This window comes from Aquarana catesbeiana, linkage group LG03, assembly GCF_042186555.1.
Source record: "Aquarana catesbeiana isolate 2022-GZ linkage group LG03, ASM4218655v1, whole genome shotgun sequence".
NCBI lineage: Eukaryota > Metazoa > Chordata > Amphibia > Anura > Ranidae > Aquarana > Aquarana catesbeiana.
In genome coordinates this window covers 662,594,672-662,613,315 of record NC_133326.1, presented here as the reverse complement: position 1 = coordinate 662,613,315, position 18,644 = coordinate 662,594,672, and the positions used below count along the sequence as shown (strand labels likewise).

Genomic DNA, 18,644 nt, shown 5'->3' with positions numbered 1-18,644 from the left:
CATTTTTCTTTTAACATTTTGCTATTTCATAATAAAGATATGTTTTTATAATATTGGTACACTATGTTATTCTTCTGAGGGTAAAATGATTAGTACCTCAAAAGTCCCACATATCCACATTTTTTGATAATTTTTAAACTTTAGGTATGTGGTGCTGAGGTTGTCAAATAAACTTTTTACTTTTGTTTAATTACAATGAGGGTAAAAAGTATTTGCTCTCCTGCTGATGTTGTATGTTTGCCCAAAATAAATGGTCAGTCTATAATTTTAACAGTAGGTTTATTTTAATAGTGAGAGACAGAATAACAACAAAAATATCCAGAAAAATGCATTTATAAATTGATTTGCATTTCAATGATCCTCTACCAATCAGCAAGATTTCTGGCTCCCAGGCGTCTTCTACGGGTGAAAGTCGAAAAATTAGAATATCGTGCAAAAGTTCATTTATTTCACTAATGCAACTTAAAAGATGAAACTAATATATGAGAGACTCATTACATGCAAAGTAGGATAGTTCAAGTCGTGATTTGTCATAATTGTAATGATTATGGCTTACAGCTTATGAAAACCCCAAATCCACAATCTCAGAAAATTTGAATATTACATGCAATCAATAAAACAAGGATTGTACATAGAACAATATCGGACCTCTGAAAAGTATAAGCATGCATATGTACTCAGTACTTGGTTTGGGCCCCTTTTGCAGCAATTACTGCCTCAGTGCTGCGTGGCATGGAAGCTATCAGCCTGTGGCACTGCTGAGGTGTTATAGAAGACCAGGATGCTTCAATAGCGGCCTTCAGCTCTTCTGCATTGTTCAGCCTCTTGTCTCTCATCTTCCTCTTGGCAATGCCCCATAGATTCTCTTGGCAATGCCCCATAGATTCTCTGTGGGGTTCAGGTCAGGCAAGTTTGCTGGCCAATCAAGCACATGGTCATTGGTCATTGAACCAGGTTTTGGTGCTTTTGGCAGTGTGGGCAGGTGCCAAGTCCTGCTGGAAAATGAAGTCAGCATCCCCATAGAGCTCTTCTGTGGAAGGAAGCATGAAGTGCTCCAAAATCTCCTGGTAGATGGCTGCATTGACCCTGGACTTAATGAAGCACAGTGGGCCAACACCAGCAGATGACATGGCTCCCCAAATCAGCACAGACTGTGGAAACTTCACACTGGACTTCAAGCATCTTGCAGTGTGTGCCTCTTCATTCTTCCTCCATACTCTGGGTCCTTGGTTGACAAATGAGATGCAAAATTTGCTCTCATCAGAAAAGAGGACTTTGGACCACTGAGCAACAGACCAGGTCTGTTTTTCTTTAGCCCAGGTAAGACACTTCTGACGTTGTTTGTTGTTCAGGAGTGGCTTGACAAGAGGAATACAACATTTGAAGCCCATGTCCAGGATCCATCTGTGTGTGGTGGCTCTTGATGCACTGACTCCAGCCTCAGTCCACTCCTTGTGAAAGTCCACCAGCACTTTTGAATGGCCTTTTCCTGACAATCCTTTCCAGGCTGCGGTCATCCCTGCTGCTTGTGCACCTTTTTCTTCCAAACTTTTCCCTTCCACATAACTTTCTATTAATGTGCTTTGATACAGCACTTTGGGAACATCCAACTTCTTTTGCAATTACATTTTGAGGCTTTCCTCCTTATGGAGGGTGTCAATGATGGTTTTCTGCACAACTGTCAGGTCAGAAGTCTTTCCCATGACATTGGGAAATTTTGAGCCTAGAATATTGCACCTTTTCACAATATTCAAATTTTTTGAGATTGTGGATTTGGGTTTTTCATGAGCTGTAAGCCATATTCATCACAATTATGACAAATCACGGCTTGAACTATATTGCTTTGGATGTAATGAGTCCATCTCATATATTAGTTTAACCTTTTAAGTTGCATTAGTGAAATAATTGAACTTTTGCACGTTATTCTAATTTTTCGAGTTTCACCTGTATACAAGTAACGAGTTGAGATTAGGAGCACACTCTTAAAGGGGGTGCTCCTAATCTCAGGTTGTTACCTGTATAAAAGACACAGGTCCACAGAAGCAATCAATCAGATTCCAATCTCTCCTCCATAGCCAAGACCAAAGAGTTGTCCAAGGATGTCAGGGACAAGATTGTAAACCTACACAAGGCTGGAATGGGCTACAAGACCATCGCCAAGCAGCTTGGAGGGATGGTGACAACAGTTGGTGTGATTATTCGCAAATGGAAGAACCACAAGATAGCTATCAATCTCCCTCAGTCTGGGTCTCCATGCAAGATCTCACCTCGTGGAATTTCAATGACTATGTGAAAGGTGAGTAATCAGCTCAGAACAACACAGGAGAATCTTATCAGTAATCTCAAGGCAGCAGGGACCATAATCACCAAGAAAACAATTGGTAACACACTATACCATGAAGGACAGAAAGCCTGCAGCGCCCGCAAGGTCCCCCTGCTCAAGAAAGCACATGTACAGACCCGTCTGAAGTTTGATAATGAACATCTGAATGATTCAGAGAACTGGGTGAAAGTGTTGTGGTCAGAGGAGACCAAAATCGAGCTCTTTGACATCAACTCAACTTGCTGTGTTTGGAGGAGGAGGGGGAGTGCTGCCTATAACCCCAAGAACACCATTCCCACTGTCAAACATGGAGGTGCAAACATTATGCTTTGGGGATGCAGTGCTTTGATGCAGTGAAGTTGTCCTGTCCTTTTAGCAGAACAAACATCCCCAAAGCATAATGTTTGCACCTCCATGTTTGACAGTGGGAATGGTGTTCTTGGGGTTATAGGCAGCACTCCTCCTCCTCCTCCAAACACGGCGAGTTGAGTTGATGTCAAAGAGCTCGGACAGGACAACTTCACTGCATCAAAGGGACGATGGACAGGGGCATGTACTATCAAACCTTGAGTGAGAACCTCCTTCCCTCAGCCAGGGCATTGAACATGGGTCATGGATGGGTATTCCAGCATAGCAATAATAATAATGGCCAAAACGCACAGCCAAGGCAACAAAGGAGTGGTTCAAGAAGAAGCACATTAAGGTCCTGGAGCAGCCTACCCAGTCTCCAGACCTTAATCCCATTGAAAATATGTGGAGGTAGCTGAAGGTTCAAGTTACCAAACGTCAGCCTCAAAACCTTAATGACTTTGAGAGGATCTGAAAAGAGGAGTGGGACAAAATCCCTCCTGAGATGTGTGCAAAACTGGTGACCAACTACAAGAAATGTCTGACCTTTGTGATTGCCAACAAGGGTTTTGCCACCAAGTACTAAGTCATGTTTTGCGAAGGGGTCAAATATTATTTCACTCATTAAAATGCAAAACAATTTATAACTTTTTGAAATATGTTTTTCTGGATATTTTTGTTGTTATTCTGTCTCTCACTGTTAAAATAAACCTACCATTAAAATTATAGACTTATCATTTCTGTATCGGTGGGCAAATGTACAAAATCGGCAGGGGATCAAATACTTTTTTTCCTTCACTGTATTATTTGCTATCTTATAGGGAATATCTAGATTTGTTAAACGTGCCCAAGCAGTACCTTAGAAGATTTACCCTTTAGCTTTATCCTCCAAAAAAATTGCAATGCATTTCCAGTGCCTTGGGCCTCACAGCTATATATCTACAGTGTGAGTTATTCAAAGGCGCTGCTGTCTCTGACTACTAGACTAACCTGGTTTGGAACAAGATTTGGTGTTGTGGTGTGCTTGCTGGAGGAGAATCTGTGCTTGAGCACCTTTAGAGCAAGTATCTCTGTTTTTTTTTTAATTCATCCTTTCCGTCTATGCTTCTTTCACCTGCCCTACAGATCATTACTCAACCATAAATCAGAATACCAGTCATCGGGGGCAGCTCTAACATCAAGAAGCAAAGCCCTATTCCTTTACCTAGATGGCCACTTCCACGCAGAGACACAGTATAGACAGGGCTTTTCTTTCTGTCTTTTGTCTTTTTTTTCTGTGCAGCTTGCATATTACAAGTCCTTTTTAAAAGCACATTGTTGCATGCAAGGAGTGTTTCAATATGCTGGTACATGCAATGCTTTAAGGCACATGTCATAGGACTTTCTTTATATAGAAAAAAAAATGTTTATTCACAAAAATCTGATATTTTTTCTCATCCATTGAGGGAAAAAGAAAGTCTTAAACCTCAGAATGCCCAAAGCAAGTGCAACTGATTGGTGGGCAACACAACAAACAACTAAAAGTCACACTGTAATGCTGGGGCTCTCAACCCATGGCCTGCGGGCCACATGTGGCCCTCAGAGCCCTCTCTTGTGGCCCTCAAACCAGGAAAGCGCATGCCCGGGGTCAGCAACCTGTTGATCCAGATCTGGGCTTGCCGACCCAGCATTCCAGAGCATCAGAGTGCATTGAGCCGGTGCCAGTGCAGAGGAAGCAGGCAACTGTGAGGGAGTAGGAGCTGCATAATTTGCTTCCTCTGTAGAGCCAGCTCCTGTCCCAGGCGGAGTGTTATGCAGGAGTGCACCACACCTGCAAGATATAATAGAAGTCTATGGCAAAGTGCAGCTAACCCACAGGATAGCCGCATATGCACTGTGCTGCACCCGTGGTGCAAGTAAACTGTAGCGCATCAGTGTGTAAACAGCCTTATAGGGGGCTCAGGACAGTAAGGGCTCATTTACATTTGTTGTTTGCGGGACGGTAAAACCCCATAGTTGAGATGTGTTTTTACCAAACCTCCCCCAACCACTTGTATAGCATCAGGGGCCACAATGGTGACCCTGCTATTTGCTCCAGGGGGCTTGTGCGGCATATACAGAAACTGATCCTCTGCATTTTCCTCCTGCAACCATTGAAATCCAGGTTCTCCTCCTCCCCCTCCTGCCAGAATTCAAAGTCTGCAGGAGTAAATGTTCACTATGCTATTCAAAATAAGAGAAGATTAGAAGAAAACACACTACCAATGCCACATCCGAAAATATGTAGGCAAAAAAGAGGATACTATAATTGTAGCCAAAAACCGGACTTCGTAGGCCTGGAAACAATGGAGAGGTGGAGAAATTAAATTCAAAATATTTATTGGAAAAAATTACAATATATAAACATTATGTTCAAAAAGATAAAAAACATGGAAGCTGATACAATTGGTACAGTGAGCCCTTGTGCGTCTACGCGTTTTGCCATGAGGCTTCTTCAGGACACGATCATGGTTCAAAGACGTAACAAAAGAGAAACAGAGAACAAGTCTCACTGTCTTTGATTTGGTAGGCCTCGTATAAAAATCCCTGTGGTGGAAAGTATGTAAATCTTTTGTGTCTTTTATATCCTCAAGCAGGGGCCCGCATACGTTGTGTAACAGAAGGAGGAAAGACCATCAGGACAATAGTGCTGAGGTATCCGGCATCACAAAAAGCAAGCAGACATATCAATGGATTTTGGCTTAGTGTGCCATCCAAGCTTTGGGGGTTTCACATTAGAAGCTGGGGGTGTCCTGAGATGAAAGGAATGCTTCCTAGCAAAGACAAATGAATATTAAATAGTCTGCTTCTTTGGCTTCATTCACTGAGTTAAGTTTTTTCTCTAGTAGCATCCTTAATGATGAAGTCCAGAGCCAGTCTGAAGAGAAGTTGTCACTCAAAGTTATATGGATCACTATTTGCATGGAAGTTCCGCAGACCAGCACTTTAGCCAAAGAAACCTACACATATGTACTGACAGGCTAATGCTGTGAAAAGCCAGGCTTCTAACAGACCATTGCAGCTAAAGTTTAATGCCACAGAGATCCATTCCATGTGCTCAATGATCTGAGGGTCATTGTTAGCAGTGGTAAGCTACCTTTTAAGGGATTTGAACCAATCAGACATGATTTGGCAAAGAAGGATTACAGTCAAGAACAGATATAAACCAGGACCCGAAAAACATAGTTCTAGATAGGGTCTCCAACTGTTTAACCACTTGCTTACAGGGCACTTAAACCCCCCTCCTATCCAGACCAATTTTCAGCTTTCAGCGCTGACGCACTTTGAATGACAATTGCGCGGTCATACAACACTGTACCCAAATTAAATTTTTATCATTTTTTCACCACAAATAGAGCTTTCTTTTGGTGGTATTTGATCACCTCTGCGGTTTTTACTTTTTATTAAAAAAATGTAAAAAACTGAATTTTTTTTTAAAAAAATGTTTATTTTTTTATATTTTGTTATAAAAAATTTTAAACGGGTAATTTTTCTCCTTCATTGATGTACGCTGATGAGGCGGCAGTGATGGGCACTGATAGGCGGCAGTGATGGGCACTGATGGGTGGCAGTGATGGGCACTGATGGGTGGCAGTGATGGGCAGCACTGGCAGGTGGCACTGATTGGCACTACAGGTGGGCATTGATAGGTGGTACTTGTGGGCATTGATAGGTCTCACTTGTGGGCACTGTTAGGTGGCACTGTGGGCACTGTTAGGTGGCACTGTGGGCACTATTAGGTGGCACTTTTAGTGGGCACTGATGAGGCAGATGTGCCTCTTCCACTTAGGGACCGATGTCCCTCACATCCGATCCGGTGATCGGCTTTTTTTTCTACTCGCGCTGTCAGCGTGAGTAAAAAAAAAAACGATTACCGATCTATTGTTTACATCATGTGATCAGCTGTCATTGGCTGACAGCTGATCACATGGTAAGGGGCCGGGACTGGCCCCTTACACAGATCGGTGATCAGCCGAGTCTCAGTGACTCGGTGATCACAACAACGAATGACAATTACTCAGTCATGCAACACTGTACCCATATGAAATTTTTGTCCTTTTTTTCACAGAGCTTTCTTTTGGTGGTATTTAATCACCGTTGGGTTTTTTATTTTTTGCGCTATAAAAGAAAAAAGACTGAAAATTCGGTAAAAAAATGAAATTTTCTTTGTTTCTGTTATAAAATTTAGCAAATTTAGTAATTTTTCTTCATAAATTTTGGCCACAATTTATACTGCTAAATATCTTTGGTAAAAATAAGTACAAATCGGTGTAAATTATTTGGTCTTTGTGAAAGTTATAGAGTCCAAAAGCTATGGTGCCAATATCTGAAAATTGATCATACCTAAATTACTGACGGCCTATCTATATTCTTGAGACCCTAACATGCCAGAAAAGTACAAATACCCCCCAAATGACCCCTTTTTGGAAAGAAGACATTCCAAGGTATTTAGTAAGAGGCATGGTGAGTTTTTTGAAGTTGTCATTTTTTCCCACAATTCTTTGCAAAATCAAGATTTTTTTTTCTTTTTTTTTTTCAACAAAAATGTCATATTAGCAGGTTATTTCTCACACACCGCATATGCATACCACAAATTACACCCCAAAACACATTCTGCTATTACTCCCGAGTATGGCAATACCACATGTTTGAGACTTTTACACAGCGTGGCCACATACAGAGGCCCAACATGCACGGAGCACCTCCAGGCGTTCTGGAGCACCCAGGCCAATTCTGACATTTCTCTCCTACATGTAAAAATCATCATTTATTTGCTAGAAAATTACATAGAACCCCAAAACATTATATATGTTTTTTTTTAGCAAAGACCCTAGAGAATACAATGGCGGTTGTTGCAACTTTTTATCTTGCACAGTATTTGCGCAGCACTTTTTTGAACGCTTTTTTTTGGGAAAAAAACAGTATTGTGCTTTAAAAAAAAACAAAAACAGTAAAGTTGGCCCAATGTTTTTGCATAAAGTGAAAGATGAAGTTACACTGAGTAAATAGATACCTAACATGTCACCCTTCAAAATCGCACACGCTCGTGGAATGGCGCCAAACTTCGCTACTTAAAAATCCCCATAGGTGACGCTTTAACATTTTTTACTGGTTACATGTTTTGAGTTACAGAGGAGGTCTAGGGCCAAAATGATTTCTCTCACTCTAAAGTTCGCACCGATACCTCACATGTGTGGTTTGAACACCGTTTTCATATGTGGGCGGGACTTATGTGTGCATTTGCTTCTGCATGCGAGCACACGGACAGGGGTGCTTTAAAAAAAATTTTATTTTTTTTTATTGTTCATTTTACTTTATTTATTTTAGTTTGACACTTTTTTCCAAAAAAAAATTTTTTGATCACTTTTATTCCTATTACAAGGAATGTAAACATCCCTTGTAATAGGAATATGGCATGACAGGTCCTCTTTACAGTGAGATATGGGGTCAGTAAGACCCCACATCTCACCTCTAGGCTATGCCTGAAATAAAAAAAAAAAAAAAAAACGATCCTGGCTTCGATCGTAGCGGTGAGACGGTAGAAGCACCGGAGGGTGGCGGGAAGGGGGGGAGGTCCCCTCTTGCCTCCCATAAGAACGATCAAGCAGTGGAACAGCCACTATGATCATTCCTATGGTGTAGGGAATCGCCGGCTGAAAAAGCTGATATCTGAATGATGCCTGTAGCTGCAGGCATCATTCAGATATCCCCGCACAAAGTCAAGGACGTCGTATGATGGCCGGCGGGCGGGAAGTGGTTAAAACACATTTTTTTTTAACACAAAGTTGTGGGGTATTGCAGGGTGTTGCAGAGTATTGCGGGGTGTTGCAGAGTATTGTGGGGTGTTGCAGAGAATTGTGGGGTGTTGCGGAGAATTGTGGGGTGTTGCGGAGAATTGTGGGGTGTTGCGGAGTATTGTGGGGTATTGCAGGGTATTGCAGAGTATTGTGGGGTGTTGCAGAGTAGTGCAGAGTAGTGTGGGGTATTGTGGGGTATTGCGGGGTATTGTGGGGTGTTGCGGAGTATTGTGGGGTATTGTGGGGTATTGCGGGGTATTGTGGGGTGTTGCAGAGTAGTGCAGAGTAGTGCAGAGTATTGCAGAGTATTGCGGGGTATTGCAGGGTATTGCGGGGTATTGCTGGGTATTGCGGGGTATTGTGGGGTGTTGCAGAGTATTGTGGGGTGTTGCAGGGTATTGTGGGGTGTTGCAGAGTAGTGCGGGGTATTGTGGAGTATTGTGGATGTTGCGGAGTATTGTGGGATGTTGCAGAGTAGTGCAGGGTATTGCGGGGTATTGTGGGGTATTGTGGGGTATTGTGGGCTATTGCGGAGTAGTGCAGAGTATTGTAGAGCATTGTGGGGTATTGCAGAGCATTGTGGGGTATTGTGGGGTGTTGCGGAGTAGTGCAGAGTATTGTGGGGTATTATAGTATGGAGGGATGGCTGAGCATGGAGGGATGGATGCCTGGATGTGACTGTATTTGTCACAGAGCAGCGTTGTGGGCACTACAGATGCAGCCCACAACGCTGCTACCATCCGATCCCTCCCCCGCTCCGCCCCCTCTGTACCGATCGGTACACAGAGGGGAGGGAGGAACCGGCATCATGACATGACGCCGGTTTGTTTACATGTGACGGAGCGATCACATGGTAAAAGGCCGCGATTAGCGGCCGTTCACCGTGATCCGTGATGCGCCGTGTTCTGACGAGAACTGTCCTCCTATCGTATAGTGTCCGCCCCGTACTGCGCAGGCGCAGCGCCTGCGCAGTACGGAGGAGAAGGAGATGCCGAAAGTGTCCGAAGTTGATCAGCTGACCATCAGCTGTACACGGCGCTCGGGCACTTGTTAGTGATGGCTTTGCAAGAGGGCCCCTCGCGGGCTCGCTTCGCTCGCCACACTTCGGGCACGGCCTCGCTTCGCTCGCCACGCTTCGGGCATGGCCTCGCTGCGCTCGGCAACTATTTATTCTAACTCTATGTCCACTTGGATAGTAGGGAATGAACCTGGACATAGGGTGAGAATGAATGTGCAGGCGCCGTGTACAGCTGACAATCAGCTGTTGAACTTCGGAGACTTTCGGCGTCTCGTTTGTCCTCCGTACTGCGCCTGCGCAGTACAGGGCGGACATTTTTGGATCGGGGACTGCATTCGACAAGACACCGGGTCCTCTGGACCCGGCGGTCACGGAAGTTCTCGGGTGCGCGCCCCAGGGGGCACGCAAGAGCAGTATTCTGGGAGGACGTCCATGGACGCCCTCCCAGGATAAGCCGACCGCGCTGTGGCCGTCTTTCGGCTATGGCCCGGTCGGCATGTGGTTAAAGAGTCCTATGAGACCCAATGCCAGAGAGAGCATTAGTATAAGTGAAAGGCTGACCTCAAGCTTCAAAGTGGTGTGTAATGCGTCAATAGAGCTAAAATGTTGTTCTTTATTTTGGGAGTAATACCAATCACACGTGGTGAAAGCTGAGCGATCAAAGGCTTGATTAACTTAGAATTAGATGGAGTCCACATGGTCGTTTGCTCAGAAGCTGCAAAGGCTTCGGGTAAATCAGAATCTGCAGTAAATGGTGCAGTAGCACACTTGTAGCCTCTCTTCTTAAAGTCTGAAAACAAGTGGGTATTCTGAGGTATAAAGTAAAGTGGGTATTCAGAGAACCCAGCCATACCCAACTGAGCTACAAGCAGTTTTTTTCCTGTTAGAGAAAAGCATGCTGACCTGATCTGCCCCCCGTGTCTAGAATCAGGTATGTTGCAGGTGGTAGCAGGGTAAAAATGCCAAAGGTGACCAAAGACACTGCAGGCAGGGAGCATGATCAGTTTACAAACCATAGTTTCATAAAATTCTGTTGCAGCAAGAGCAGCAGGGGAAAGTTACTTCCTTGAAGCTGGTGGGAAATGGGCAATAATGGTGCCCAATAAAAATGAGCAAAATCCTATTGCCCAGCCCAAATGGCCTACTCAGTTAATGAATATTCAGAGAAAGGGCAAGTGTAGCAGCAATGCTAGAGGCTCTAAAGCTGAAAAATGCTCTGTAGAAAATTTAACCAGAACGGTGTTTGGAAAGTGCAGATCTCTGCATCCGAGGGTCACTTTCAAGATCTTCCCAATATTGTCCTGTCCAGCAATAAGGGACCAAAAGCCAGGCTGGAGATGATAGCGACATATAGCTGCGAGTCAGTGAATAAAACCACCAGCAGCTTTTTACCCCGCTAACCCATACCATACCCTCTTTTCTTTCCTGTGCCCCCCTCTCCCCCCCCCCCCCCCTTTTTTTTTTTTCTCTTCCCCCGTCCCTCTCATTTCTCCCCTCTCTTTTTCTTTTAGCCTTCATTTCTTCCCTTTTCCTCCCTTCCCGTTTTCGTTCGCGAAATCGGGTTTCTGATAATCTTAAAGTACCAGATAGAGCAGGGTTGTTGACCATAGAAATGCTTAGGTTTATAACAAATGTGCTAAATGGAGAATATGTTTATATGATCCTGATTGTTTTGCATTCGGTTTTCTCTCCTGATGTTCGAATTGTAACATTTACCTGTTTTGTACTTCAATAAAAAATTTATGGAAAAAAAACCACTAGCAGCAGCTGATGTTGAATTTCGATTGAAGAAAAAAATAGCTAGAAGAATCAAAGGTTCATCTTTCCAATTGAAGAGCAGAAGAAGAGAAGCTCATCCTCTTAGGACACTAGAAAAACAACATGAAGCATGCTGGTAGTAGGAACTATACCCTGGGCTGGCCTTCAGTAGCTTGTTTGCCAGTTGCAACTCCTCCTGTAGGTAACAGTATAACCCGAAGGTTTAGGACTTCCTATTTCCCTCAATGGATAAGAAAGAAAAGATTGTATAATCCTCCTCTCAGTAAACCATAAAGAATATACAGTATCTCACAAAAGTGAGTACACTCCTCACATTTTTGTAAATATTTCATTATATCTTTTCATGTGACAACACTGAAGAACTTACACTTTGCTACAATGTAAAGTAGTGAGTGTACAGCTTGTATAACAGTGTAAATTTACTGTCCCCTCAAAATAAAACAACACACAGTCATTAATGTGTAAACTGCTGGCAACAAAAGTGAGTACACCGCTAAGTGTAAATGTACAAATTGGGCCCAAAGTGTTTAAAGTTTTGTGTGGCCATCATTATTTTCCAGCACTGCCTTAACCCTCTTGGGCATGGCGTTCACCAGAGCTTCACATGTTGCCACTGGTGTCCTCTTCCACTCCTCCATGACGACATCACCGAGCTGGTGGAAGTTAGAGACCTTGCGCTCCTCTACCTTCCGTTTGAGGATGGCCCACAGATGCTCAATAGGGTTTAGGTCTGGAGATGTGCTTGGCCAGTCCATCACCTTTACCCTCAGCTTCATTAGCAAGGCAGTGGTCATCTTGGAGGTGTGTTTGAGGTAGTTATGTTGGAATACTGCCCTGCAGCTCAGTCTCCGAAGGGAGGAGATCATGCTCTGCTTGATATATATACTGTATATAACAAGGTGCAATAAGGGTATCACCTGGTGTCCCAGTCCACTATATAATATAGGAGGAAGCGTAACAATGAAACACAGATAAATGGTTAAGAAAAGTGAATTAAAGCCTATTTATGCTAATTAGAATCCATAAAAATTAAAAGGGATTCTGCAGCTCTACCAAAGAAACAGGAACCACTCTCTCAACAAAAAAGTAAAGCACAAGGGGGTGTCAATCTGAGTGCAGTATTAGTACACACCTTTATTAAAACAGCCATTTGGTGACATGGATATATGCACTTGTCAGTAGTATAGTTACACGCTCCACGGTGACTCTGCACACTTCCTGGTCGGCTAGTGAGCAATCCTCCTTTCATCACACCACACATTGGTTGCAGCTATTGGAGTGTCTCCCTGGATGGAATGTTCCTGCGACTAGTATTATAAGCATATTTACATCTATTGATGTGAGTCACCAATTGGCTGTTTTAATAAAGGTGTATACAGTACTAATACTACACTCAGATTGGTGCCCCATGTGCTTTTCTTTTCTATAAGCCTCCTCTCACCACTGTTGATAAAGTGTAATGCTTGCGCTCTGCGATCCATTCCTATCCTCTCCCATTGATTGGTGGCATCCAGATAATGTGTCGCTATCACTCCGGGAGACATCCTCATCATATTTTGTTCTCCACAGCCATGTGGCATTGTAATTAAATGATTCAAATTGGCTCCGTCAATGGCATCTGCCACCATCTGACTGATCAGGGTTCCTGTTTGAATTAATAAAGAAGCAGATGTTAGACAATTATTCACAAAGAGTAAAAATGTCAGTGTTTTGATAGATACTTGAGAGTTAAACCACTTGACAGCCTCTTCTATCTCTGAGGGACTCTTGGTAAAATCTTTGCCATATGTTCCTGGATTTGCTCACCCACTGTGCCCATTATTTGAAGAAAGAATGTAACAGGAGGAGCTGGGACCCACAAAGCAGGGTGAGAACATCTAAAACTCCCAGGTGTACAGTCAGAAATTATGGCAATGAGATCCTACTGTTGAAGTATCCAAGGCAATTAAGGAACTAGGGGTTGACTTAACCCATTGGGTTCACTTTTAAATGGACTCACATTTTAAAGGAAAATTATTTTTGGGTGCTTTTATATTTTTTACTAAATGTATTTTATTAACTGATTGTTTGGCATTTTTAATTACATTCAATTATTTTTTTCATTGCATAAAATCTTAATTTTTCAATCAAAGAATAAGTTCACCTTTAAGAAAAAAATAATAAATGCACATATTTTTGCAGGAAAAAAAAGTGCATTTACTATTTTTTTGTATGATGAGACTGCACAGCATTACACCCACTATCTGTAGATTACGGGTGCAATGGTGGGCTTCTGCGGAAACTGCTTCAGCTTGACTGCCCATACCGCCATACAGAAAAGACAGTTACAAAACTAGAGGAAGTGTCAATGAACTACAAGAGTGCTGATTAGTGCTCTCGCACTCGAGAACTACAAGCCATCTGTGACGGTGGCAGACAAGACTTGTATTTCATCCAATCACAGATTGCTGTCAATGAATGACACGGCTTTGTGGACAGAGCCCCAAGGTCAGTGGTAAGTGGGATTTTGGTATTTAGAGAGTAAAAAATGCAACCAATGTCAATGTCAGTGATCAGAGTTAAAAATGTCCCTGTTTCAGTGGTCACTTGGAGTAAGAAATGCCTTTGTCAAGGGTCAGTGAGAGTAAAAATGCTCTTATGTCCATTGAAAAAAAATGCCACTGAGTCAGTAAAAGTAAAAAATGTCCCTGGGCCCATAAAAATAAAAAATGCCCCTATGTCAGCAGTCAGCAAAAAATGCCTCTGCAGTAGTGGGAGTAATATATCCCCCTGTGTCAGTGGGAGGAATGGTGCCCTTGTTCCACTGGGACGAATAGAGCCCATGTGTCACTGGAAGGAATAGTGCCTCTATAGTGTGAGTGAAAGCAATGGTGCTTCTGTATCAGGGGAACTGCTCCCTCCCCCATTCCCCCAGCAAAGGTGTTCGGTGAGAATTACCTTGTAGGCTCCATGTCCTGTGCCACTTCTCTAGATAATGTAATTAATTGCCTGTGTTTTACAGGCACCATCAGGAAGGAGATCCTTCTGCCGGATCGCATCTGTTTTATTGCCAGGTGCTGAAACACTCAGCATTCCAGCACACACTGCTACTCCCCTCCCACACTGCAGCTTGCAATGATAAAGCCCTGGATGCATGGCCTACTCAGTGAAGGGGCTAGTCTAAGGCTGTAACCAGCCCACAGGCAGTAGTTTGGGGACTGCTGTTGTAAAGCATTCTTGGCTTTCTAAAAGTTCTAGAACTGCCTGCTAGCCTCTTGAAAAAACAAGCATGTTCTTAAAATATAGCAACCAGGGAGAAGGGGGATGTCTATTTTCTAACTCATGGTTTCACCATACCAGCACCATACCCATACACACACCTGTAAAGGCCCAGATTTTCTGGATGCATCTATCAATAGCCAATAACCATGCAGTTAAGAATGGACTTTACAGGACTAAGAAATCATATAGCAAGGAAGGCTCCAAAAGTCTTAAAAGAAAAACTGCAAGTAAGTATCAAAATGAAAGTCAATGTACTAGAATACAGGTATTTCACTTCAGTAAAGAACACCTCATGCATTTACTTATAAAACTAGATTGAAAAAAAAATATATAGTTAGCTTTTAGAACAGGTCATACAACCCTTCTGATCTGGTTCCTAATTTAAAAGATGCAGATTAGGAGGGATGATCCCTGCAGAAACTCAGTCTGGTAACATGATATGGTCAAAGACACCAGGAGGAAATTTGCTTAGTAGACATATCAAGGGGAGGTACTATGCTGTCAATAAGTCACCAAGGGCAGAGAAAGAGGGGAAAGAAACCGCAATGTCACTGAAGGGTTTCACCTCCAGCACACATGAGTTGCTGTGGTATCAGAAGTAGCAACATATTTGCCATACTATTGTGCCACCATTAGAGCCCAGACTGGGCTTGAGGTTTAGTGCCTGATATATAAAGAAGGCTGACTGGTATCCCATCCTCACCTTGAATGGTGATTATTGTGTCAACATCTGTCCTGGGAACAATGTTGGTTACATTCAGAGGTGAAACATTTTCAATCTGTAACCCATCTGTAAAAAAAGGAAATAAGAGCCATAATACTTAAAATAAAGTTCAAATACTCGCTTTAATTAAATACAATTTTTATACTAAACTCAATTTATTTATCAGTCATACTTATTTTGAAACATTTTGTTTATGAATTCTTGTTAGTGCTCCTTAAAAGGGTTTATATTAAACAAGCTTTGTCATATCTATAAAATCAAAAGTTCCTTTCAATAGAAGTGTTAGAAGACTTACCTCTCCAGTGGCCTGTGTCTCCTACCTTCTCTTCGTTCCAGTGCTAAAGCCTCTAGCACTCTCGTCAGCATTCAACACCTCCAGCATTGCCCCCTGCTATGTGCTTCGATGCCATCCTCCAACCCCCTACATCACTGCAGAGTCCTGTGTTGGCATAGAGTAGGAAACCACAACCCATGTTGAAGGATACAGGCATCTGACACTTCTGTAAGTGTTGATTACTGTATAGATATAGCAAGGCCACAGTGACAGAATGAAAAGGAGGTAGTCAGTATACTTTCTCTTTTATTGCAGAAACCTAGTGTTTGGATTTGTATAGAGCCCTGACAGGGTCACTTTGATGAACATGTAACAATTATTCTATAGCCAAGGATAAATTAAAAATATAGCTGGGCTTTGAACCCAAATAGGGACAATGATGTCACATGTAACTCTATCCAAGAGTCTTTATTACTAATTCTCCTATTCACACACACCATTAAAATGGCTAGGGTTCTAAGGGACATCTAAAACCAGGTAATCTGGGAGGGGTCAATTAACAATTTGCCTTCATAAGTGGTACATCAACCCCTCCCTACCATTGTTGGCACCTCTTCCTTGGTGCCTGGAGTCCTGAAAGTTTTTTTATGGGGAACCTCTCTCAAAGCTTCCCCTCCCTAATGCTGAGAGGCAAGTGGGCTGGTATCAACATAGAGGGAAGCTGCATTCTCACAGTCCACTTGCTATGGGGTACCAGCCTGTATGCCTGACATGTGCTGGGTAGGTGCAGCATGGTGTGGCAGGCAGTAAGCACACAGAGTCCCAATTTTCAAAGAACATTGTATTGAACAGCTAGTCAACAGCACAGCAGGCCCGATGGGAAGCTCACCCTCCTGGAGCCACTTACAAGAATGCAGCAAATGTAAAGCAGTAAGAATAGTCAGGGATGCCAACAGCATCTGCTTCGAGGAACGAAGTTCGGCCTGGCCGGTTTAACCCAAATAGGAAGCTTCCTGAAGAGGTAGACATAGTCCCTGCTCTCTCCCTACTCCACCGGAACCTTTCCCTACTGCTCCCACTGACCCTGGCAAGCAGGGAACCTGTCCCTAACCTGTCCACTCACATAAAGGGGGCCAAACTCAGGGGTCAGAGTCTTAAATAGACTCTGCCTGACCTAAGATGGCCATCAGGGTCACATGGGGTATGGGCATCCAATCAGGACCAAGGAAATAATTTGAGAAACATAGCTTCTCTCAACTTCCTCCCCATCTGCAATGCCTGCTGCAGACGAGCATCATCAGCAGTGGAGAATACAGACTGCACATTCATTCTAGAAGGTGGGGCGCAGTTTTTGTTTAATTGTTCAGTTAAAAAGAACTACATTTAACCCTTCTAGTGTTGAAATTGTGCATACACACTATATACAAACTGGGATTGTGTTAAAGCAGAGTTCAGTCCCCCCCCTACCCCCTTTCCACCACTGAAAAAAAAAATAAAAGTCAGCAGCTACAAATATTGTAGTTGATGACTTTTAACCAGTTGCCGACCGCTGCACGCCGATGTACGTCGACACAATGGCACGGGCAGGCATAAGGGCTTACCTTTAAATAAATACAAAAAGAAGAGGCTTAACTCCCGTACAGGAAGTATAAACCTTGGGAGAAACTGTGATTGCGCTTCAGCCCCAAAAAAAGAACTAGTGCAAAGTATCCCAAACAGAGGGGGACAGAGAAAAGTGGGGCTAACAGAAGGGCAAAACACATATTAAATATGTATCAAAATAAAGAGTTTATTGGTATATACAAAAATATATAGGTAAAAGGATGAAAACCCAATGCAGGACTGATCCTGGTACAGATTGCTGACTAACCAGGTGGGCTAGCCGAACGCAACCACAGAGAGGGGGAACAAGACAACATGTAACATGAAACATAAAAGAGCATCCGGACGCAAATGAAATTGGTGTCAGCCTTGCCGTCCACCTATAGGAATAATCAGCAAATTGCTGGGTATGGCTACAAAGCTGACACCAATCCCCCAGATGGGAGGAGGGCTGGAGCTCAGGAGGGAAGGGGGCAGGAAAAGAGTGGGATGGTGATGATGCTGTAATGTGTCCCTGGGGCTCAGTGTGGAAAAAATCTGACACCCCCATATGTGAAAATCGTTATATTACAGCCTGCAATATATAACGGACAGCATGAAAAATTAGGCACAAGTTGCAGGCTAGAGTACTGTGTGAGTCTATATCACAGTCAAGCAATGTTGCTGTGAGCTGCCTGAGGTCCGGGATAACCTGTTGTGAGAGTTTTCCCAATTGGAGATATATGGTTGATCAGCTGTAGGCATATACAACTAGCATAAATGGATTGTTCAGTCATGGAAAACCACCACGGTACATTACCATCCCCGGTTGTGGATGAGTGCCGTCTTATGCCCTGGAAGTAACGCGTTCCTTTATGGGTACTCTGTTTCCGCACGGTCCACAGATCATCCAGATGATGTCTCTTGTGGGAGCGTTCCGTACGGGGTGCGGGTGAGGCAAGTATGCATGGAGGTTGATCACCTGAGTAGAGAGCCGGATCTGTGGACGTTCACATCCCAATGTTTTCCTTTCTTTCATTGCGATCATATGATCGTCATCTTCCCTTCAGCATTGCGGGCTCACAGACGCCCATGGGGGATGACGCCGTAGCGTAGCGTCCGGGCGGAAGTGACGTCAACGCGTTTCACATATGGGGGTGTGTAGCTTCATCTGGACGAAGGGCTTATCTGTACGTCCCTGCTTGCCCGATCGGACCCCCCCGGTGCCTGCGGCAGGATTACCGTCAGAAGTGATCTGAGGTGAGGGGGAGGCCACTGATTCATGGCCACCCCCTCATGATTTCTCCTGGCGAATGAGAATCTTCCTCTTCTGCTGTAATGTAAACAGCGGCAGAGGAAGTGATGTCATTGCTCCTCGTGAAGCCTTTTCGTTCCGGCTTTCGAGGAGAGAAGACATCAAGTAAGTTTGCACCAACATTACACGTACAGTAGAACACTCTAGGCACACTTTTCACCCCCGATCACCACCCTGTACCCCCTGTCACAGTGACACCAATAGC

General features: G+C 43.5%; 1 protein-coding gene across 1 annotated transcript in view; it reads right to left on the bottom strand.

Moving 5' to 3' along the window:
* Window positions 1-18,644, bottom strand: part of LOC141133429 (complement C3-like) — a 731,058-nt gene that overhangs the window by 225,917 nt on the left and 486,497 nt on the right. The window contains exons 23-24 of the mRNA XM_073622815.1: window positions 15,249-15,335; window positions 12,726-12,929 (exon numbers count right to left, since the gene is read on the bottom strand). Of these exons, the coding sequence (XP_073478916.1) occupies window positions 12,726-12,929; window positions 15,249-15,335 (291 nt within the window). The remainder of the gene's footprint in view (window positions 1-12,725; window positions 12,930-15,248; window positions 15,336-18,644) is intronic.